The following is a 24,061-nucleotide window of genomic DNA, read 5'->3' on the forward strand; positions in this document are numbered from 1 at the left end:
CTGCCACTCTTCTTCCACTGCCATGATGAGAATCGGCGTGTGGCACAGGTGAGGACTCGTGTGTTGCTGCTGTCCCCCTAGCAGGGGGCTCGGCTGCCTCCTGCCCTGGCGCCTGCCGGGCTGCAGCCTCCTCCAGGCCTTGGCACAGGGACGTGAGTCCTGCGCCCTGGGCTGTGGGGCCATCTCTGCATCTCTGCTGCTCTCCAGGCTTCTCAGGAAACGCTGCTTTGTGTGGTCAAGTTCCTGAAGAGGAGGGATCTTGAAAGACTGGTGAAGAACCAGAAGCCGTGGAAGTTCACCAAGTGCCTGGTAAGGATGGCCTGCAAGCCCCAGCCTCAGCCTGGAGAAGGCCCCCGAGGGCGGTGCTCAGAGTGCGGGGCTGGCAGCTGTGCCCCTGCCCGCTGCTGCACCCAGAGGCTGTGCGGGCTCTTCTCCAGGCTCCTGTGGGCCTGAGCCGGGCTCCGATGGAGCCCTGGCCCAGCAGAGCTGTGGGGCGGGCCGGCACCGCGGCTCCCCGGGCAGCAGCCGGCCCTCTGCCCCTCCAGAGCCCGGCACCAGCAGCTGCTGGCCGCGCCTCAGGGCTGTTCAGGCTGGGGAGGCTGGGGCTCGGCACAGGCAGCGCCCGGCCAAGGGGCTGAGCCCACGCCAACCCTTCCCTCCTGCCGCTCTCTCCAGCTGGCAGACCACGGGAGCAGAGCAGCCGAGCACCTGCGCCGGGCCCTGCCCTACCTGCAGAGCCCACAGGAGTCCCTGCAAGTGGTGGCCATCAGGTTCATTGGTGAGCCACGAGCCCGGGCTCCCTCCTGGCCCTGCCACAGCTCGGCCCCAGCCCCACCTGCTGCCACGGCAGCGCCACCCGGGCCCAGCACCATCGAGCCCCGCCTGGCCCCGGCACTGCTGCCGCCGCCCTCTCGCAGCCGTGCCCTGGGGCGGCCGCGTGCAGCAGGGGCCGGGCTGAGCCCTGCCGGGCCAGCAGGCCGTGTGGCCACAGTGCCAGCAGCGCCGCTGGCAGGGAGCTGTGCCGCTGGGGCTGTGACAGGCTCTGTGTTCCCAGGGATGGCCGGGCGGCACCTGAGGGGGAAGAAGGAAGAGCTCCGGCTCATCTGCAACGGTGAGTGAGGGCAGCGTGCGGACAGCAGTGCCTGGTGGGGGGAGCTGCAAGCCCTGCCCCGGCTGCAGAGGGCTCTGCTCCCTTTGCGGACGAGGGGCGGCATGGGCAGAGCACACAAAGATTTCAGGGCCACAAGGGGGATTCGTGGCCAGGAGCTTCGGGCTGGTCCCATTGGTCCCTGCTCCCTCCTGGCCATGGCTAGAGCCGGCTGGAATGGCCCTGGCAGGGGACTCTCCTCGGGTTCTCTCAGGTTCGGGATCTGACCGTGGCTCTGTTCCTCTCTCTTTCAGCCCTTGAACACCTGACAGAGGACACCAGCAGTGCCACGTCACACATGGCACTTCATACACTGAATGTCCTCCAGGCACTCCAGAGTGAGCGATCTTCCATCTTCCAGAGGCTGCAGGATCAGCTCTGCAGGGCATGGAGGACACGGCCTCGTCTGTCGGGGCTTGGCTGGCTGCGCTGCTGGAGATCTGCAGAGAGCTGAGCCCAGAGGCTCTGTCTGCTGGGGCCACCTAAGCCAGCGGGAATATTCTCTTTCTTCATGATTGTTCTTTTATTTTTGTTTTTTCTTTAGTATATGAATATAGAATGTGTTATAATACACAGACTCCCGGGAGCTTTCTTTTGCTTCCCAGGGTCTGCAGGGCATAGGGGAAGAGGGGAAAAAGGGTGCTTGGGCTCAGCAAGCTGTCCCAGCATGCTGTGTTGCAGGGAAAATGGCCAGAAGCCCCTTGGCCTTTGGTAGTTCTGCTGAAGCCTTTGTGCTGCCAACAGAGCGGGTGGGCAGGGGCTGGAGCTGCAGAGATCCCTGTGAGAGCAGTGCCTGGAGATGGCCACAAGCCCTGTCCCAGGCAGGAAGCGCCATCTGTGTCCTCCTGCCCGTGTGCTGCTGGCTGGATTGCTGAGGGCTCCGAGGTGCCTCTGGATGGGGCTCCTCTGCAGCTGCTGTGGGGCTGCGGCGCTGCTGCCGGGCAGGTTGGCTGGGATGGGGGAGACCCTGAGGGGACGGGGCCAAGAAGGGACGAGGGGCTGCAGAAGCCCTGACAGGACACAGCAGTGGGAAGGCATGAGGGGGATGTGTGAGGGAGTGGGTGGCTGTAACGTTGGCTGGAGGGGGAGTGGGTTGAAGACAAAGACACTAACTCTCCCCAATGTTCATGTGGCAAACAGAGAGCATTTATTCTCAAGCCCTTCCTTCAAAAGGGCCTTTGAAAAACCCAGTCTGGATAATTTCATTGATCTGCTCTCTATGCCTTGTCAGGTTCTGCCCAGTGAAATGCTGCAGCCTTGGCAGAGATGTGACTGGGCAAGGCCCCTGTCACTCAAACCAGGGGCTGGTGCATTCACACAGCACTAGCCAGCCTGCACTGTGACACATGGCAGCAGAGTGCAAGGCACAGCTCCGGGTGCTCCCCAGGAACCTCAGCTCTGGGAGCACTGTCTGCCCCAAGCTCCAGGGGCTGCAGTGGGAGCCCGGCTGGGCTCTGCCCTGGGGCCATCCTGCAGGGACAGCTGGAAACAGGGAGCATTCCCTTGCCACAAAGAGCCAAGCCAGGCCTGTCGGGCAGCTGTTCCAGCCTGGACTGCACTGTTGTGTGCTGTGCTCTGGGGCTGGGGCTCCCTGCACAGGGGACTGGATGGTGTGCCAGAGTGTTGTCTTAGATAACACAAATTCTAGCGTCATCATAGAGCAAGGATTTCGTATTGTCAGAGCTTCACACCTTCTTGATGTTCCTCACAGGCAGTTCCTCTACACACTGACTGTTCCAGCTCCTTGCAGGAGGAATCTGACTCCTCTCACTCCTCTTCCCTTACTCTTATATATCACTAGTTCTTGTTGGTTGCAGGTGTGGCCTTTCAAGATCAGGCCCACCTCCAATCTTCAGCAACTGGTCCAGCTGCAACTCATTGGGGGTCAAGATCACCCTGTACAGCAGAGGAGACAGAGCAGCTTCAGCTTTGGCCTTACTGAGGTGGGTGTGTGGGCTGGGAAGGGTGGAGAGGCTCAAGGGGATTCAGAGAGCTCATCCTGCAGGAAGGACAAGGGAAAGGGAGTGGGAGCTCAGCAGTGAGCAGAGCTGAGGGCTGGAGAGTGGCTCTCAATGACACCAAAATCCCATGGGACCTCTGAGACATTGCTGCTCCTCAGCCAGTGACAGGATGCATCCCTAAGCCTGGGGCTCAGCCTTCCTCGTGGTGAGGGGCACCAAGGAAGGCAACAGTGTGATACAGGCTGCAATGGGCTGGGAACTCACCGAGGGAAAAGAAGGAGCAGTAGTAAGAGGCAGATGGGGAGAGAACTGTTCAGAGAAGGGCTGAGCTACAGCTTGAGCAAGCTGAGAAATGTCATTTTGGGGCATTCCAGATTGATTTCATTTCAGAAGTTATTGAACAAATTTATTTTTTGGGGGGTGTCATCTTTTCCCATGGAGGTGTACACTCTGCAAACTTGAGCTGTGCTGCCAAAATGCTCAAGCAAGTCTGTGCTGCAGGTCACACCATTTCTTCTTTGGCTGATTCCAGCCTGGTGCTGAGCTCCAGCAGAGCCCTGGCAGAGCCCAGAGCAGCCTCAGCACCCGCAGAGCCCGGCTGCAAGGAGAGAAAGCAGAAACTGCCCGTCAGCTGAAGGCTCCTGTGCCCTTGTCCCAGCCGCCCACGGTGCCCAGGCCATGCTGGCCGTGCTCAGAGCGGTGCCCAGAGCTGCCCATCACTGCTGCTTTTGGCAGCAGGGCAGGAGGGCAGGACGTGTGCCCAGCCTGCAGCCAGCCAGGGCACATCCACCTCCTCAGCAGCTGCCCAGAGCAGGAGGCTCCTGTGCTCGCTGCCATCTCCCAGAAGCTCTGATCCCACCATGCCAGGCAGACAGGGACCCACCTCACGCCCTCCCCTGCTGGAAGAAAAGCTGGTCCCAAACGATGTCCTCAGCCTTCTCCAAGGGCACGGCCCATCCACACTGCAGCTGGTCCCAAGCACTTCCTGATCCAGACTGGACCCAACCTATAAGGCTTCATCTAGAAAAACAAACAACAAATTATTGAAAATAGATTACAGACAAAAAGGGGAAACAAGAAAAAAGGTAAAAAAATCTTATCTCTGCCAGGGCCTTGAGGAAGGCCCAACCCCTGCATGCAAGGAAAAAACCCACACACGGGGAAGGGAAGCCCAGGCTTTCTCCCTTCCCCCCTGCACTGCCCCCCACAATAACGCTGATCCCAAAGCAAACAAGGGCAGTGGAGCAGCCCAAGCCCTTCCTTGCCTGCACAGCAAAGCAGCCGCAGCACAGGTTCTAGAGTCCCACCTCTGCTCCCACCATGGGGTTTGTTTGTGTTGGGCTGGCTGCCCCAGCCCCAGCCCGGGGCACGGTGGGGGCTGGGGGCTGTTGGCAGGGCCAGGAGCCCACTCCCATTTCGTACCCAGCCCAGCCCATCCCCCCAGCCCTGCCAAAACCAGCTGGGCAGGCGACTGAAGGATCAGCTGCATCTGCCCCAGCAAAGGGGGAACCTTTGGTTCCCGGCCAGGCTGTGCAATGCCCAAATGTGGGAGCATCCCCCTGGGTGTGGACTCATCTGTAAATTTGCTGTGGAGCCTGGCTTTGAAGAAGGTGCCACAATCAAGGTCCATCATCTTCAGCTGGCCAGTGGCCAGGTCCAGGAAGAGGTTGCCATCCTTGATGTCATCCTCGCTGTCTCCAGCAGCAGCAGTCCCACCTGGTACAGCTTCTCCAGGGGCTCCTTCTCCTTCCCTGGGGTGAGACCAGGCTCTCAGGTTCTGCCCAAGGCCCCAGCTGTCAGGGAACCAGGACAAGCAAAACCAGCTCAGATGGTGGCCACCAGTGCTGGGCAGAGCAGCTCAGCTCCAGCACAAGGGCTCTGTGTTCCCATCTGATGAGCCCTGGGCAGTGACACAGGCAGGACAAAAAAGTCTGGCTTCCTTTGCTTCTGACTGCCAAGGCATGTGTGGAGCTGGAACTTACCAGGGCCCTGCATCACAGTGTGCCTGTGGCTCTCTCCCTTCTTCTAGTGCAGATGAATATCCTGCATCCAAGGATGACAGAGCAGCTCTTCTAATGAGGGTCTGTCCAAGTCCAGCATGGATAAACACCGCCTGATCAGATCTTGGCACTCTGGGCAGAGAAACCACAAACCACCGGTCAGTTGGAGAAGGCTCCTGTTGGCTTTGCCCCACTATTCCCGTGCCCAGGCCATGCTGGATGTGCTCAGAGCTGGGCCTAAGCTTTCCCATCCATTCCCTGGTTTGGAGGAGAGCAGGAGAGCAGGACATGTGCCACCTCCTCAGCAGCTGCCAGAGCAGGATGCTCACGAGCCCGCTGCTGTCTCCCAGCACTGGTATTCCCCCGTGCCCAGAGATGAGGATCCACCTTGAGAGAGCCCTTGTGGCAGCGAGAGTTGATGGTCCCAGCTGATGTTCTGGCCCCTCCTGAAAGGATGCTCCCCACAGACCATCTGGTGCAGCAGGATGCCCAGGGACCAGATGGTAGCTGGCCTGCCATAGTACCAGCCAAAGTGGGTCCATTCCGGGGGGCTGTATGACCGTGTTCCTATGGAATACAGATGGAGTTCATCAGGGGGATGCTGCTGCTCCCAGAGCCTGGCCCCAGCATCCCTGCTCCAGTGGCACAGGGGGTGTGACGCACTGCCCTCTCACCAGCACCTGGGACTTGTGTACAGACTTGGGGTTGGAAGAGGGCAGTGGAAGCCCTGGCAAGGCCCCACCATAACAAGGAAGAAACCACTCAGTGCTGGGGGAAAAACCATGCCTGCATCCTCCCTGCCTGCATTGCTCCAAAAAACATTATGAACCCAAAAAAAAGCAGGCGAGTGGAACAGTCCAAGCCCTTTCTCACCAGCACACCAAACTGGCTGGGGCCCTGGTTCCGACCCCCCCTCTCGGCTACCCCCACCCACGGGTGTTTTTGTTGGGCTGGCTGCCCTAGCCCCAGTCCTGGGCAGAGTGGTGGGCAAAGGCTGCCTGCAGGGCTGGAAGCTGGCTCCACACCCAGCCCTGCTCAAAAGCAACTTGGCTGAAGTCTCAGTGCCATGAAGGGCTGCAGAAGGGAGAATCCCCACTGCCACACCCAGCTTGGGCTGTGAGATGTTGGGCCATGAGATGCTGGGACCAGGAGCACACCCTGTGTGGGCTCACCTGCAAAGTGAGTGTAGGCTGTGTCCTGCAGGTAGGTGCCACAGCCAAAGTCAATCAATTTGGCGTGCCCGGTGGCCAGGTCAACCAGGATGTTCTCTGGTTTGATGTCCCTGTGCAGGACCCCGCAGCTGGTGCAGTGTCGCACAGCCTCCAGCACCTGGCGGAACAGCTCCCGCGCCACCTCCTCGGGCAGGAAGCCCCGTGCCCGAATGAAATGCTGCAGGTCCTGACACCGCTCCGGGCGCTCCAGCACCATCAAGACGTCGTTGGGGAGCTCAAGCCACTCCAGCAGCTGGACCACACCAGGGAAGCCAGTGGACACCTTGGCCAGCAGCACGATCTCCAGGGGTGCGCTGGTGCCGTCGGGCTGCGGGAGGAGCACGATGCCGTCAGTGGGGCTGATGCCGTGCCGGGGCTCAGGAAGCCCTCAGCCAGCCTGGGATGCTCTGTGCCCTGCGCTGGCCCCACGCCCGCTCTCCCTCGAGGCGTCCTGGAGGCTTCCACCCTGTCGGGCCTCGGCTCATCCCCGCTCGGCATGGCCCGGCTGCTCCCGCTGGCCCCGCTCACTCACCAGCTCGCCCCAGTGCCGGACGCGCTCCCGTGGCACCCTTTTGATGGCCACCTGCAAGCCAAGGGAAGCAGCGGGCTGAGTTCGCCGCCCGCCTTGCTCAGCCCCATCCTCCGCCCTCCTCCTCCTCCGCCCCCTCCTCCTCCTCCTCCTCCTGCGCCCGCCGCTCACCGGGGCACCGTCCGAGAGCCGCGTGGCCGCGAAGACGCTGCCGAAGCCGCCGCGCCCCAGCAGCGAGCCCAGCCGGTACTGCTCCTTCAGGCCCTGCTGCGCCTTCCCTGCCGGCGGGACGCGGCTGTCAGCGCTCGGCCCGGGGCCGGCAACGGCCCCCGAGCGCCCCTCAAGCGCCCCGGGCCGGCCATCCCCAGGCGTTCGCTCCCTGCAGCGGGACAGCGGCGGCTCGGGGCCGGCGGCCGCGCTGCCGAGCGGCGGAGCTCGGGCCGGGCAAGCGGCAGCGGAGGCGGCGGGAGCGGCCGCGCCGCCTGTGTCCTCCGCGGGCCCCGGGAGGGGCCGGGGCCGGGGCCGGGGCCGGGGCCGGGGCCGGGGCCGGGGCCGGGGCCGGGGCCGGGGCCGGGGCCAGGCTCGGGCCAGGCGGAGCCAAAGGGAGGCGATGCCGCCCCTGTCCCAGGCACTGATGCCCGCCCAGCAGCGCCACCGCCAGTACGGCCAGAGCCGGCCGGAGGCGAGACCGCGGCGGGACGCCCGGGGCCGGGCACGGGGCAGCCCCGCCCGGGGCCGGGGGCGGGCCGGGGGCATGGCCCGACCGGGCAAGGGGAGAGAGACTGGGAGAGGAATGGAACTAGGGAAAGGGAGACCGGGAGAGGGAGAGACAAGCGGGACTGCGGGACAAGCGGGACTGCGGGAGAGGGAGAGGACAAGCAAGAGGGGCTCGGCAAAGTCGCTGCTTTCGCTGCTGCTTTCGCTGCTGCTGCTGCCGCTGCAACTGAAGCGCCGGGGCCGTTTGTCCCCGTGTCCGTTTGTCCGTTGCCCACTGGCCCCCGCGCCGAGCCCCGCGCTCCCCGGGGGCAGCCCCTGAGCCTGTCCAAACACGGGAACTTGGCCGTGTTCAGCCAAGACCCAGAGTCTGCACTCCTGCACAGCAGCACAGGAATCCCCTCGGTCCCTGCTGTGCATTGTCCCTGCTGAGGGTCAAACACTATCGGAGCACATTCCCTGAATGCTGAATTTGTACGTGACCCAGGCACTGCACTTACCTCTCCAGCATTGCTTTCCAGAGAAATCCAGGGGAAGGCAAACTGGGTGTAGCTCATGGTATTTGACAGTGTCCACAACTTGCCAAGTCATTGAGCTTAGAAGTGAGATCCATTTGGAATTAATGGATGGAGAAGTAGTGCAAGATGGAAAAGAGGAGCATAAAAATAAATCGAGTAAAACATCTCAGATGGTTTCTTGATGTTTTCTTTGAATTTCTTAAAAGCTCTTTCAGTTTTCCCATCATCTGCTCCTCAGTCCTCTTTGCTCTTTCCAAGAATCTTTCCTGGAGAACGAGGTGCAGCTTCTGTCACAAGATGTGCCACCAACTGCAGCTCCTCTTGGCTTTCCACACTGTGCGTGCAGCACGACTCTTGCAGCAAAGCAGGACAAATATTTGAAGAACTTGACAGCTTCTTCTTTCTTTTCCTTGTGGGCTGGGCAGTTGTGCCATTGGTGAGGTTTTCAATGTTACTGTTCTACCTTAAGAAAACATGATGGGCTACCAGGAATTATTAGGGAATGCAAACCTGACTGAATGCAGAGAAAGAATCTCCAGAGCCTGCAGCCAGAAATGGAGAGCTGTGGGATAATCATTCCAAGATGCCTGTGGACATACGGAAAGTGAGCTAGAAGATGAAAATGGGCTGACAGAGGGAGTTTGTCTCAGTGTTCAGTTCAGATGCTTCTACATCTCATGCATTGATATGAATCAAGAGTACAGTCAGTTCATGAAAAGTACCAGAACATGCTGGACCTGTCAGGAGATGACTGGAAGAATTTGAAAAGGAGAAATGCATGGAATGACTTTGCGAACTTTGTCTCTAAGAAGGGTCATTTTTTTCCTAATAATTTCTGATCAATTCCCTCTGCTTTTGTGCTTCCTAACAAGTCCATTTTCATCCCAGATTGCCCATGAAATGGCAGCCTTGAGCTTGTGGAAGTGCCTGAAAGATGCCCTGTTCCTCTGCAGGGACCCTGAGGCTGAAGCAGGAGCCTGAGCCCTCTCTGGGGAAGCCTCCTCCGAGCTGGAATTTGTGCCGTGCTGGGAGAGGAGGAGGAGGGGGAGAGCGCTGGCGCTGTGTGGCAGGAGCAGGAGGTTTGGGCCGCAGGACATTCCGTCTGCGCCGCTGCCCCGCAATGGGCGGCCGTGCCCGGGGCTCTGGGCCTGGCCCCGTGTGCGCTGAGCTCCCGACACTGCGGGAGCTCCCTGGGCTGGGCTCAGCTTCCCGCTGGGACTGGGCAGCAGGCTGGGCTCCAGCTGGGATCAGCAGCAGCTGGAAATACCTCTGCGCATCTCCACTTGCTGCTGCTGCTGCTGCTCAGAAGGAGAAACAATGAAGTGAGTCGAGAAGTTCTGGTTTCTCTTTCTCCTGGTGGATTTTTTCATTTGATTTGACACTTGAGAGGCAATTTCTGTGATGGCCTCTATCAGATGATTTTATTTCAGCAGCAGCAGCAACAGGGCCGTGTTTGAGCACTGCAAATGTGGTCTGTGTGGCTTTAATTCTCCTTGACTTAGTGCTCAGGGACTTTAGGGGATTTCAAGATCTGCTAATCATGATGCCTGTGACCAAAAGCCTGAGTTCACCTATTGCCAGCCGGGGGTCTATGTACAAAATCACAAACAGGACCGGACTGCTGAGGAATGTGTCTTGAGGTGTTTATTTTCCAGCATCAGTCTCATTACATGGTTATGACAATGGGAAGATGCCGGCAGTTTGTCTCCTCGGCAGCAGACAAAGAACTCAATGTTACAACTTACTTTAAAAGTTTTTTGACCAATCACACAAAGCAGAAGCATATTGACAGTAGTTCTATCCAACCATTATAAGCACACGTACCTTCGGTTAAAACAATACCTGATTATTTCGAATACAATACCTGCTTCTAAGCCTTAAAACAAAATGCTCAGAGCTCATTTATTAAGCTCAGTACTTCCTAATATCAGGCTAGATATACTTTTCTGCAGCTTAGGGAGTTTTTCTAGCCAAGCCTTAGTACACAAACTATTGTTCTATTTGTCCTTACTTTCCTACTTCTTATTTAACTTTTCTGCTGCCCTATCTCATGGTTACAGCTCAGCTCTAATCACAGTTCTGCTGTCTCTGAAGCCTGCCTTTTTCAGCTTTCCCAAAATCCTCTGATTTTAAGGATTCCCACATTCACTGTCACGAAAGCACTCTGGGTAGCACTGATCAAAAAAGGCAATTGCAGTTTTACAGATAAATTTCAAGCGGCAAGAGCAGCCATGATCTCCAATTGCCAAGGCAAAGGCAGCAGCAGCCTCCTGCTGTCACCTCAGGGTGAGTAAAGCAGTGCTGAAAACAGCGCTGGAACCCGATCCTTTCTTTCTCTGCGGGCTGGGTCAGGGCAGCACAGGCGGGCCCTGCGCAGTCAGGGCTGGGTGTGGGTGATTGCTGCCCTACTCCAGAACTGAGCTGGAAAAAGCCCTCGGGAGCCGAGGCAGGAGCAGGCGGGAAGGGGCCGGCGCTGCTGCTGCTCCTGGCCGGGAGCCCCGGCTGGGCCGGGCCGGCGCCCCCTGCGCTGCGGCTGCTGCTGCTGCCAGAGCCGGGCGGGACTCGGGGACAGGGAACGGACACGGGGGGACAGCAAAGGCCTGGCGGCTGCAGGGATGGTGGCGCTCGGGCCAGCGCCAGCCCAGAGCTTCAGCCCGCAATGAACCCCGAGGGAAATGCTGGGGAAAGGCTCCATTTCAGCCTTTCTTCACTCGTGGCTGTGAGGGGACTGAAATAAAAGGAGAACAAGCAGGGCCCGACCCCTTCTCCTTTGGGAGGAGCCCCAGGCCTGGGGCTGTGAGGGGCCGTGAGGGGGAGAAGGGTCTCTGAGAGGCTGTGGGAGGCTTGGCACCTCATGGAACCAAGGGTTGGTTATGACACTGCAGAACCAAGGTGATTCCTGCTGACAGTTCAGAACCTCATGGAACCAAGGGGCATTTCTGGACAGCAGGGCCATGGAACCAAGGAGTCCATTGGGACATTACAGAACCTCATGGAATCAAGGTGTCCATCTCACTCTACTGAACCTCATGGAACAAAGGGTCCCTTGTGACACTGTGGAGCCAAGGACACTGCTGTTGGCTGTACGAAAGCTCATGGAACCAAAAGTCCATTGTGACATTCTGGGGCCTCGTGGAACCATGGAGACCATTATGACACTTCAGGACTCACTGGAACCAAGGGGCCATTTAACCTAAGGGTCATTGTAGCACGGCGGGGCCTCATGGAATCAAGGGGATCTTAGTGGGGCTCGGGGAGACCACCGAGAGATTCTGACTCTGTGGAACCAAGGAGACCATTGTGGCACTACAGGGTGCGGTGGAACTAAGAACTCGTGTGACAGGGAGGAGCCCAATGGAATCAAGGGGCCTTTCCCCATTTCAGGGTTTCATGGAGCCAAGGTGTCCTTGTGACACTGTGGGGCATCATGGAGTCCTGGAGACCATTCTGGCACTTTGAGGCCTTGTTGAATCAAGGGGCTCTGCAGGGCCTTGTGGAACCAAGGAGCTCTTTGTGACACTGCAGGGACTCATGGAAGCAATGAGACCATTCTGGCACTCTGAGTCCTCATGGCACCAAGGGGCCACTGTGACACTATGGGTCCCCATGGAAGCAAGGGGCCAGTGTGACACTATGGGTCCCCATGGAAGCAAGGGGCCAGTGTGACACTGCAGAGCCAAGGAGACCACTGTGGTATCGCTGGGCCTTCTGGAAACAAAGTTCTGCTGCAGGGCCCCCAGGGTCCAAGAACATGGAACAAGTCTTGCTGGCTTAGCCTGGCTGGTCCGGCTGACCTTGGCATGTTGAGGGTTGCTATTCATCTGGCCCTGAAGCCATGGAGCTCCATGTTTTCCTTCCTCTGGGAAAGAACTCTCCTTCTCCTCCAGGGGTTCATAGCTGAAATTGGGATTCTACCTCCATATTTGATTATATCAAAGGGTTGTTCCTATATGAAATCTGCCAGAACAGACAGCTCTAGATGGCCTTGGCATCTGGGGGGGCAACCTCTCATCTGCCGTCAAAACACTGGGGGGGCTGTGCTTTTCTTTCCATGGAAAGAAACATCTCTCATGTGCAGGCATCCATAGCCAAAACTGGGAATCTGCCTTCAAAATTCCTTATATCCAAGAGAGCTCCCAGATAAAAGCTGCCAGGACTGTCTAGGTTCCCTTGGATTCCTGAAGACCAGCTCTCATCTGCCTGTGAAACACTGGGGCTCTGCCCTTTCCTTCCTGTGCAGAAGAGCTGTCATTCTGCTCCAGGCACCCATGGCTATAGAAATACACTGCTACATATGGCTGAAATGGAATTGCACCTCCAAAACTCCCCAAATATCCAAGGGTTGCTTTCAGACAAAAGCTGCAAGGACAGACAGGTCTGGCTTACCTTGGCCTCCAGTGCCTGCCTCTCATCTGCCTTCAAAACCCTGGGGCTCTGTGGTTTCCTTCCTGTAGGAAAGAACCGTCCTTCTTGTCCAGGCGCCCATGGCCTCAAGCACATGAGCACTGTATAGGGACAGAGGAGCTCTGTGCTCAGTGGGGTGCAGACTGAGGACAGAAGGGGAGAGCCCTGGGAGGGACTGAAGGGTGGATTCAGAGATGGTGGATCCTTTTGACATAGTAGAGTACAGCCAGAGAAAGAAAGTGTTAATGCAAAGGGCAGCTTGGGAGGCCCAGACTGGGAAAAAAGAGCAAGGAATTTCCCTGCCAGGGCAGGGCTGTGGTGCAACACATCCCTCAGAAAGAGCCTGGGTCAGCCCAAGGCTTTGTGTGGGCAGGCAGAGGCAGGCAGGAGGCAGAGCTGTCAGCAAAGGAAGGGGCCAGCCAGGTGGGGCAGCCGGGGGATGAGCACAGCCTGCAGGGACAGAGGCGCAGGGCAGGGACACCGTAGCACAGCCTGGGCTGCACAGGGCACAGGCATGGGCAGCAGCTGCCAGGCCCTGACAGAGCCAACTTGGGCAGCACTTTGGCCATGGCTGCTGGGCCTGGGCCTGAGCCAGGAGCAGGAGACAAGTGACCCTTGCAGGCCTGGGGGCTCACGGCCTCCTTGTCCCTGCTCAGCAGCCTGGCGGGGGCCGCCCCATGCTCCTGCCCTTGGCACTGCACATCCCCACATGTCAGTGCCCATCCCGGGAAGAGCCCTGAGCAAGGAGGGAGGGACAGGATCTGCCTGGCCAGGGGCTGGGGCTCAGGCCTTGGCCCTTTGCATTCCTGAAACACATCCAGATTTGCTCAGCCCCAAAGACACCTTTGCCTTGTTTTTCCCCAGCTGTCATCACTGCCTCCAGTGTTCTGCTCTAACTGGAACCTGGGGACACTTTCTCAGTCTTGTCCCTCAGTGGGACCCATTAAAACTTGAAGAAACGTTGGAGATTGATTGTGACTTTGAATTCTTGAGAGATTTCTTCAACTCCCTCTCAGGGAGTGATGTTCAGGGCCTGAGCACCCAACCCACAAGAGAAGTCCTTGTGCTGTGTCTGTTCTGCTGAGCTGGGCTGGGCTCCTGGAACAGAAGGAACTCCTGGCAATCAAGAAGAGCTTCAAAATAACATATCTCCTCAGGAGCAGCTCCTCTCCCAACCCAGCAGGGCTGAGGGCGCTGCCTGCGGCCACCCCGGGCACAGCACAGAGACAGAGAGATTTTCAATCAGTCAGGGCTGTGAAGATGCTGAGAAGTGACTGGGGGAGAATCACTGCCAGCCCTTGGCACAGGAACCTCTGGCTGCAGGACAAGGCAGCTGCAGCTCCTGGAGCCATCTCCTAAAGCTGGAACATCCCAATGCCTCCAGACGCTGTGAGTACATTCTCTGATTGTCTCTTGTGCAGAGCAGCCAGGGGTGCCCAGGGCTGTCCTGCAAAGCAGGGTCCTGCAGCCCAGGGCACTTTGCTGGGGCAGGGACTCTGCTGCCTGCCCGGGGCAGCCCTGGCAGCTGCTCTAAGCACTGTGGGACCAGATCTGGGTGGGAGGAGACAGCTGGTAAGGCTTGGAAGAGTTTCTGTTGTGTGGTGAGGATGCTACATTGTTAAGGGATGCTCCCAGCATGACACTGATCTCCAGGGTATTTCCTAGTAGATTAAATGATAAGCACAGCAAAGCAGGGTCTGCATAAAACAAAAAAATCCTGCTTTATTAATCCATTTCTCTGGGATGCCTGGATAGAAAAATGCACTTAGATATTCCTGTCTCACTTTAGACAGAGAAAAATTATTAAAAAAAAAAAAAAATTCTCTGAGATCTGAATATACCAGGCAGTGCCAGAAATCAGCACAGGGTTCCTTAGGGCAGCATCACCATCGCTTTTCCAGTCCTTTTCAGGATTGCTCTGACATTCCCATCAGAGCCTGCAGAGCCAGAGCTGCCCTTGGACAGTGCCAGAGCTGGGAGGGGTCTGCAGGGCAGAGCTGAGCCCCCAGGGCTGAGCTGCGCTCAGGCAGCACTGACATGGCCCAGTCCTGGGCACAGGGAGCAGCTGCTGGCGGGGACAGCTCCAGGTAGCAGAGCCCTGGGCAGGCAGTGGAGGGAAAGTGCCCCCAGGCTGTGCTGGGATATTTGAAATTCTCCACAAACTGAAGTATTGCATGATTACTTATTCTACAGACCCCCATGCCAAGACAGAGCAAATGTCCAACAGCAGCTCCATCAGCCACTTCCTCCTGCTGGCACTGGCAGACACGCGGCAGCTGCAGCTCCTGCACTTCTGCCTCTTGCTGGGCATCTCCCTGGCTGCCCTCCTGGGCAACGGCCTCATCATCAGCGCCGTAGCCTGCGGCCACCACCTGCACACGCCCATGTTCTTCTTCCTGCTCAACCTGGCCCTCACTGACCTGGGCTCCATCTGCACCACTGTGCCCAAAGCCATGCACTATTCCCTCTGGGACACCAGGACCATCTCCTACTCAGGATGTTCTGCACAGCTATTTCTAGTTTTCTTCTTCCCCACAGCAAAATTTTCCTTGCTCACAGTCATGAGCTATGACCGCTACGTGTCCATCTGCAAACCCCTGCTCTACGGGACCCTCCTGGGCAGCAGAGCTTGTGCCCACATGGCAGCAGCTGCCTGGGCCAGTGCCTTTCTCAATGCTCTGCTGCACACAGCCAATACATTTTCCCTGCCCCTGTGCCATGGCAATGCCCTGGGCCAGTTCTTCTGTGAAATCCCACACATCCTCAAGCTCTCCTGCTCACACTCCAAACTCAGGGAACATGGAATTATTGTAGTTGTTGCCTCTTTAGCCTTTGGTTGTTTTGTGTTCATGGTTTACTCCTATGTGCAGATTTTCAGGGCTGTGCTGAGGATCCTCTCTGAGCAGGGACGGCACAAAGCCTTTTCCACCTGCCTCCCTCACCTGGCTGTGGTCTCCCTGTTCCTCAGCACTGGCACATTTGCTCACCTGAATCCCCCCTCCATCTCCTCCCCATCCCTGGATCTGGCAGTGTCAGTTCTGTACTCGGTGGTGCCTCCAGCCCTGAACCCCCTCATCTACAGCCTGAGGAACCAGGAGCTCAAGGCTGCCTTGAGGAAAATGATCACAGATGGTTTTCAGTAGCAATAAATAGTCATTCTCCTGCATAGCTGTTATGATGTTACATATTTATGCTCGTTCTGTGCCATGCATTTTTTACTTCTGGCACAGTTGTTATACTTTTGAGAATTTGTTCACACCAAAATCTTTGATTATACATTTTAAATTCAGTATTTGTTTTTCCAGTGGCACCCAGTGACTGTATAAACCAGGAGCTGTACTTCTACTACTACATTGAAGAATTGTGTATTGCCATGTGTGCCTGACATCTTTCTTCCCTGGCTTTTCTGGAGCTGTAGAGTTGGTGCTTCTGGGCAGAGCTGGAGGAGAAAATGGAACCCCAGTGCTCCTCACTGCCAGGGAGCCCCAGGGCTTCTCCTCCATAATCTCCCCTTCCTTCACTGCCACACTCCCCTTCAGAACCCCTGTGCTGGTTTAGGGCCTCAGGGCTCTGCCAGCTCAGTCCCTGTCCTGCTGTGTGCCTGTCCAGGGACTGCAGGCAGGGACAGGCTGTGGGCACTGCTGGGACAGAGCTGGGCTCTGCAGCAGCATTTCCATCATGCAAGGGCATCTCCCCAGTGCAGGGCCTGAAAGCTTCAATCTCCTTCCCAGTTACTCTCAGGGATGTGCCCAGCACAGTGCCCTGCAGAGGAAACCAGCAGTGCCCAGCAGAAGTGTGGCAGTGATCAGGGTGGGGGCTGTCCCAGCAGTGCAAAGCCAGCACTGCTACAGCAGTGGCCTCTCACCCCAGGTCACAGAGGTTCTTCTTCTCTCCATGGAGGGACATCAAGTGACCGGGTCAGGAGTCTGTGTCTGCAGTGCACGGACACTCCACAGCCCTGAACATCCTGTGTGTGTGAGGGGACATAAACCCAGTGAGCACAAACTCCTTCAGCTGCCCCTGGACTTTCCAGAGAGTAACATCCCCTGGGAACCCCTGAGTGCAGGGCTGGGACGAGCTCCTGAGCACAGAGCTCCCTGTGTCCATCCCTCTGGCCGTGGGGCACCTCAGGCAGGGCAGAGCAGGGCAGGGTGACACCCGCAGGGCTGAGGTCCCTGCCAGGCTCTGGCAGTGGCAGCAGAGCCCAGGGAGCCCCTGCCCGTGCTGCAATGAACTCTGTGTGTGTGTGCAAGGGAAGGACTCGTGTCCCTGGGCAGCCCTGGGGCTGGGAGGAGGGCATGAGCCCAGCTCAGGGGTGGGCACCTGGCAGAGCCCTGACATTTCTGGCTGTGCCCATAAGAGAAAAGTTGGGCAGGGTGACTGTGGTTAAACCCCTCTGGCCATCAAGTGACAACCAGGTGTCTCTGTCACTGTCCCTCCTTCATCAGAAGACAGGAGAAAATAAGGTGAAAACATTGGGGGTCATCATAAAGAGAGATTAATACTGGAGGGACCAAAAAGCAAAGGCCAAATGCAGAAGCAAGGAAAACCATGGGAAAACAAGAGTTCAGCACCTGTAGTGGTTGCTTTGGAAGACAAATGTATTAATACAGAAAATCCAGAGACCTTCTTGTCCCCCTCATTTCCTTGCTGATCTGGACATCACATGGAATGGAAGAGCCCTTGGGTCAGTCCAGCCAAGCTGTCCCATCCCTGCGCCCCCAGGAACACCTGCCCACCCCCAGCCCACTGGGGGAGCAGGTTGCAGAAAAGCCTCATGTGGGGCGAGCCCTGCTCAGGGACAGCCAAAGCCTTGGGCTGGGACCAGCCCTGCTGCAGCCACAAGAGCCAAGCACAGCAGGACAGGGGTGCTCTGGGCAAAGGGAACTCCATCCCAGCCACACCCAGGCCAAGGGGGCTCAGGGGGCTCTTCCCACCTCTGCTATTCCACAATTGAATGAATCTTTTCCTTGGAGAGCTCTTTGAAGAGACAATTGCCAGAGAGGCAGAAGCAGAGCTATAAAATGCTCCAGTACAAACACAGCAGCTCCTGTGAGGAATGAACCCTCCCAGGGCAGTGCTGTGGCAGGAGCAGCACCCAGAAGGAGGGGGATGAGCTCAGTGCATGTATGTGTGTCCCCAGACACAGAGGGTGAGGGTGGGCAGAGGTCAGGGCAGGGCTGGCAGTGGCAGGGCAGAGCCTGGAGCAGTGAGATCAGAGTGTGCAGCCTGAAGGGACACAGCAGCAGCTGTGGGACAGCAACACAGGACAAGCTGTACTGGACATGGCCAAGGGCCCTGGCAGGGCTTGCAGTGCCCAGGAGAAGCCACATCTTGGTGCCCTGGGCACAGCAGGGTCTGTGCCACCAAGGGCTGGGAGGAGACACCTTGTCCTGAGGCACTGGGGCCTCCTGGCACAGCCCCAGCCAGGCTGGGCACTGTCAGCCCCTTGTCCTGCCCTCAGCATCCCCCCTGCCCTACATCCCAGTGGCCTCAGGGATCTGCTGGAAGGAGTCCCTGGGGAGCCTTGCTCAGGAATGGCCCTGGGGGCTCCTGAATGCTCCCAGGGACTTTGGGTTTTGCTTTTGCCGGGGAGTCTCTGAGAGGTTTGTGCAATCGTGGCCTCTGGTTCTCTTCTCTAAAGAGTCCAGAAAGAGCCTGTGTTGGTGATGGACCTCACTGGACTGACACTGAAACTGCATGAAAAACAGAAACTCCAACAACACCTTACAGAATTTAGGCATTACTTTATTCTTGCCAGGATGTCATTGCGGCCATCACATGCAACAGAAATTATTCCATCCACACGTGTCCGGATTCCACAGTGAAAATCATTCCATCACACATTGTTCTTTACTACGCTTCTCACATATTTATACAGAAAAAACCCAAAGAAATTAATGTTCTTTGCTCTTAAATTATCCAATTCTTAGTATTCCATCTGCTATTGCTGATTGATCCGTTCGCCTTTGATGTCAATTAAGTCCTCATTCTTTGATTCCCTTCTCAATCTTTTCCCAGACCAGGTGTCTCTGCACACTGGGGGTGATGTTCATTAATGTTCATTTACCTCCTGTTCATCTTCTGGCCACTCCCAATCTGTAGATGTTAAGCTCATCAGGCCTCACCCAGCCTTGGTGAGCAGAGTCTTTTGAAGAGAAACTTCAATTCCCCTCTACCTGGGCAAACAAACCCCTGACTGAAGTTACGTTAAAAGAAACCAGAAGTTGTATCGTTTCTGATAATTCCATTAGGTTCCATAGTGTCACAGTGCTCTCCTTGGCTCCATGAAGCCACGCAGTGTCACATCGAACCTGGGTTCCACCAAGCCCTGCGGTGTCACCCTTGACCCTCGGTTCCATGAGGCCCCACAGTGTCACCATGGCTCCTTGGTTCCATGAGGCCCCACAGTGTCACCGTGGCTCCTTGGTTCCATGGGGCCCCACAGTGTCACCCTTGCCCCTTGGTTCCATGTGGCCCCACAGTGTCACCGTGGCTCCTTGGTTCCATGAGGCCCTACAGTGTCACAATGGCTCCTTGGTTCCATGAGGCCCCACAGTGTCACCCTTGCCCCTTGGTTCCATGAGGCCCCACAGTGTCACAATGGCTCCTTGGTTCCATGAGGCCCCACAGTGTCACCGTGGCTCCTTGGTTCCATGAGGCCCCACAGTGTCACCGTGGCTCCTTGGTTCCATGAGGTCCCACAGTGTCACCGTGGCTCCTTGGTTCCATGAGGCCCCACAGTGCCACCCTTGCCCCTTGGTTCCATGTGGGCCCCCAGAGTCACAACAGCCCCTTGGTACCATGGCCTAGTTTTTGGCAGTGGTGGGGCACAGGGATGGCTCCCGTGAGAAGCTGCTGGAAGCTTCCACCGTGCCTGGCACAGCCAATCCCTGATGGCTTCAAGGATGGACCTGCTGCTGGCCAAGGCTGGGCCAGTTACAAACGGTGGTAACGCCTCAGTGATAACAGATTTAAAAAGAAACTAAAATAGAGATTGTCGTGCAGTTTTAACTCCAGTCAGAAAAGAGCAGAGGGAAGACATGTGAGAAGAACAACTCTGCAGACATCAAGGTCAGTGCAGAAGGAGGGGGAGGAGGTGCTCCAGGCACTGGAGACCCAGACACCCTGTAGGAGAGCCATGGAGAGAGGGCCCCTGCTCCCAGGCTGGAGCAGCCTGTCCTTGGAGGAATGCACCCCATGGAAGAGTGACCCATGCTGCAGCAGTTTGGGAAGGACTGCTGTCCCTGGGATGGACTCACACTGCAGCAGTTTGCAGAGGGCTGTTGCCCCTGAAATGGACTCACATTGGAGAAGTTCCTGCAGAACTGCCTCCCTCGGGAGGGACCCACGGTGCAGCAGGGGAACCACCCCTCTCCGTGAGCAAGGGCAGAAGCCATGGGTGATGAACTGACCATAACCCCCTTTCCCCGTCTCCCTGCACTGCTGGGGTAGGAGGTAGAGCTGGAAGGAGGGAGGAGAGGGGCTTATTTTATTTCCCCTTTTCCTGCTCTGAGTTTGTTAGTACTAAATGAATTTCATATCTCTAAGCTAAGCCTGTTTTTCCCAGGATAGTATTTGATGAGTGATCTCTCCCAGTCCTTATCTCAACCCATGAGCCCTTTATTAAATTTTCTCTGTCCTGCAGAGGGGAGTGAGCGAGCAGCTCTCATGGATGCCTGGCATCTGGCCTGGGTCAACCCACGACACCTTGGTACCACAGGGTCACAATGGACCCTTGGTTCTAAGGGGTCTCACTGGTTCCATGAGGACCTGCAGGGCCACTTAATTCAACAAGGCCTCAAAGTTTCACAGTGGTCTCCAGGATTCCATGAGGCCCTGCAATGTCAAACTGGACCTTTGGATCCATGGGGGCCCGCAGTGTCACAATGGGCCCTTTTGGTTCTACAGCATCACAATGGCCCCTCGGTTCCATGTGTCCTGCACTGTTCCATGGATCCTTAGTGCCATGGGTTCCTGTAGTGTCACAAGGGTCTCCTTGGTTTCATGGTGCCACATGTTGCCATAATTTCCATGGTATCACAACTGCCCCTGAGCCCCAAGAGGCCCCATAGTGTGACAGTGGCCCCTTGCTTCCATGATGCCTTGTAGTGTCACAATGGTGTCCATGATTCCATCAGGCCCTGCAGTGTCACCATGGACAGTTGGTTCAATGACGCTCCCCAATGTCACCATGGCCCCTTGGTTCCACAGAGCCCCACTGTGTCACTATGGTCCCTTTGGTTCCAAGGCTCAGAAGTGCCAGAATGACCCTTTGCTTCCATCAGGCCTTGAAGTTTCAAAATGGTCACCATGGTTTCATGAGTACCCCCCGTGTCACAAGCGACTCTTGGTTCCCTGAAGTTCTTCAGTGTCACAATGGGCCCTTGGTTCCATGAGGTTTGGTAGAGTCGCAGTTGACTCTTGGTTCCATGAAGCCTTGCTGTGTCACAATGCCCACGGTTCCATGAGTTTCCATGGTGTCACCACGGTCTCTTGGATCCCCAGTATCACCATGGTCTCCTTGGTACCATCCAGGCCTTGTAACAAGAGACAGTGAGCCATTTTGTGCCTTGCTAATGAAAGGCTGCAGAACTCATGGTTGTGAGGCTGTTTCACTGATAAGAAACAATAAATACCTGAGTCTGAAATATCATCTCAAGTACCTTCAATCCCAACCTCAACAGAGGCAGAAAATACAAACAGAGATTCCACAGTAAATCAAAAACAGGGACCATATTTTGAATGCAGGCAAAATGCATTCAAGTGCATTCAAATGCACTCGATATGATGGGGAGCTGATATTCCCCTATTCCAAGAGTGAACTTAATAAGGGCTGACTAATTAAGGAATTACAGAGAACCACAGTATGAGAAAAGCAGGTGGCATAGGTAATTCTGGGATAGGGAGACCAGAAAGCAAGACCAGATGAACCACTGTAGCCACCACCAAGAAGATCACGTTCATGTGCTGTGGGCAGCAACCCCATCAGGCCGTGTCACGATCCGCTGGGACAAGGGGGGTCCTGATGGTTCATTTTACCGATCTCAGAGTGCAAACACACAGCAGGGGACTTTCAGTATTAACCAAAACAAATGCACCTTTTATTGAGTGCCCAGAGCAGATGTGATAGAAGGATTAGAAAGGAGATAAAGGACAGAGAAAGAGAGAGAAAGGGGGGGGAGATGAATAGCTACCAATATAGACACGAAATCCTCGTGGTCCGGCCAACAGATCCATCTTGAAACCTCGGGGAGAATCTCAAAGTCTTTGGTTAACTTGGGGTCTTTTATAATCTACCGCCGGGAGGGGAGCAGGACGGCACATCGAGGGAACAGGTACAGGACAGTGGAGAATGAGTCCCTTGAGAACAGGTTGTCACGATCCGTCCCTATGAATGGGTTTCATGATGGTTCGTAAGGGATCTCAGGGTGCAAAAAGAACCAACACGGTACAGGGGGGTGTTGCAGCAATAATCCAAACAAATGCACCTTTATTGAATGACCACAGCAAAATGCGATGGAGGGATTAAGGGAGAGAAAGATAGAGAAAGAGAGAGAGAAAGAAAAAGGGGAATAGAGCTACCAAACGTAGAGACAAAGTCCTTAGGTCCAGTCCAGTTGAGGATCTGCCTGTTACGTTGGGGAGATCTCCGAGATGCAGTCCATCTGGACTCCAATTATACACTTTTTGTTGAGGGGGGAGGGGGATTATTTCAAAACTGAATCTATTGTATCATCTGGTAAAATAATGGTATTTGGAAAAGGGGTACACACAGTTTATATCAGTGGGCAAGGGCCATTGTTTTCGTGGTCCAATGCCCACACCTGCAACATTCATCTTGCTTTGGTCAGCTCGCCTCCCCCGCGCACCTCCCCGGGCTGGGGGCTTCAGTCCCAGTCCTTGGGGAGTGTAGGAGCGGCCTTTCTCACGTGGGGATTTCTTGGGTTTTTCTCTGGTGGAGAGGCTTCTGTCATCTCAGCTTGTCTGTCACAGTGCTTGCAGATGAACGAGAGGGGTCTTCTGTGGGAGACCACTCAAAAGCTCAGGAGAAGTTCAGCCAGGCCAAGAGGTGGGACAGCTTCCAAGGCTATTGTTGCAAAAAGGGCTCAGTGCCCCCTTCTTCTCATTGGGCTCAGTGTAGCATGCAGAAAAATGCACCTGTGGAAACAGTAACTTAGCAATTCCTTCAGGTCTTAGAGCCCCTGGCTTGGCGGGGAACTTTCCACTGTAGGGCCAGGAATGGGACAAAGGGGGTCTTCTGAGCGATCTCTCAGTGACAGTTGTGAGGCAGATTGGAGGATATTTCAGACAGACTCTCTCACAGGTACAGACAGTCCAGTTCTGAACAGGACAAACCGGTGCCAGCAGTGAGCGGGGCCCGTTGTTTCAGGACTGGTTCCTATGGGAAACATCCCGCTCCCAATGGCAGACATCCCGCTTCAGTCAGCCCAGCACCCCCTGTTAGAATTTTAAGGATCTTAGTCTCAGTCCTTGGGAAGGGCTTCAATCTCCGTCCTCGATGGCGGTTGTGAGGCATATGAGGGATCTTTGGACTCTCTTACAGACTGACATCCCAAAGCATAAAAAAATTATACATTTTGCCTTAAAAAAAAAATGCAATGAATAATAAAATTATAATTATTTTTTCTTATTTATATTAGTAATATTCTATGTCTCTATCCAAATTTCAATGTTTATATTTAAATTCCATACATTTTTAGCAACCAAAAAATTTATTGGTCATTGTTTATAAGTAACACAATTTCCTTAATTAATTCATGTCTATTGGCTATATATTTCTTCCTCTTTATGGAAACTAGTAATATTTGTAGTCCTTTTGGCATCATTTTTATCATCTTTTTCTCCGATAGTGTCAAGGGGAGGAACTTTGGGGTCCCTGGAGACATTTCTGGGTCACATTTGAGGCTGTTTTAGGTCTGGGGAGGGAATTCAGAGAGAACTTGAGGGTCTGGAGGACACTTGGGGGAGCCGGGTGAGAACTTGGAGGGGCACTCAGGGATTATGAGGGACACTTCGGGGTGCGGGGCAGCACTTGGGGGTCCAGGGGAGCCCTTGGAGGTCAGGGAGGGGAATTTGGGGCCCTTCGGGGTCCGGGCGGGCCCTTGGGGAGCTCGAACGGGGCTCTCTGGGGCGCGGGGGGTGATGGGAGTTGTAGGCGTGGGTATCATTCGGTTGAACGGGGCCGCGGAGCATCACGGGAGTTCGAGACGCAGCTGCAATGGCTCTCGCCTGGGCACGGTGCATGACGGGAGATAAAGTCCCTGCTGGGCAGGTGGAGCATGACGGGAGCTGTAGTCCCGGAAGTGGTCCAGGAAGGCTCTTGGGGGACACTTTTGCGTCCGAGCCGCGACTTGAGGTCCTCGGAGGAGCTTAAGCGGCTCGGGACCCCTTGGGGGGGAGCTCAGGGAGCTCTATCCGTGCTCCTATGGGCGCGGCGCGCGGCAGGAGTTTTAGCCGCGGGACTGTGTTCTGAGGGGCTCTGTGGCCGCGGGAGATGAGATGAGATGAGATGAGATGAGATGAGATGAGATGAGATGAGATGAGATGAGATGA

The 24,061-nt window shown here is 56.0% G+C and overlaps 2 protein-coding genes across 2 annotated transcripts; one reads left to right on the forward strand and one right to left on the reverse strand.

Moving 5' to 3' along the window:
• Positions 1–5,225: 5,225 nt before the first annotated feature.
• Positions 5,226–8,119, reverse strand: LOC132334582 (serine/threonine-protein kinase pim-1-like). Its single transcript, XM_059860687.1, has 5 exons — positions 8,063–8,119; positions 6,852–6,902; positions 6,320–6,647; positions 5,578–5,675; positions 5,226–5,240 (listed from the first exon to the last, which is right to left on the reverse strand). The coding sequence occupies exons 1-5, from the start codon at positions 8,117–8,119 to the stop codon at positions 5,226–5,228; spliced, it is 549 nt and encodes a 182-aa protein (XP_059716670.1).
• A 6,833-nt stretch (positions 8,120–14,952) lies between these two features.
• On the forward strand, positions 14,953–15,627 carry LOC132334583 (olfactory receptor 14J1-like; the record flags this gene model as incomplete). Its single annotated transcript, XM_059860688.1, has 1 exon — positions 14,953–15,627. A coding segment is annotated over one exon (675 nt), but the record flags the coding sequence as incomplete, so codon positions are not given.
• Positions 15,628–24,061: the final 8,434 nt, after the last annotated feature.

The sequence above is a fragment of the Haemorhous mexicanus genome, chromosome 16 (assembly GCF_027477595.1).
Source record: "Haemorhous mexicanus isolate bHaeMex1 chromosome 16, bHaeMex1.pri, whole genome shotgun sequence".
Lineage (NCBI taxonomy): Eukaryota > Metazoa > Chordata > Aves > Passeriformes > Fringillidae > Haemorhous > Haemorhous mexicanus.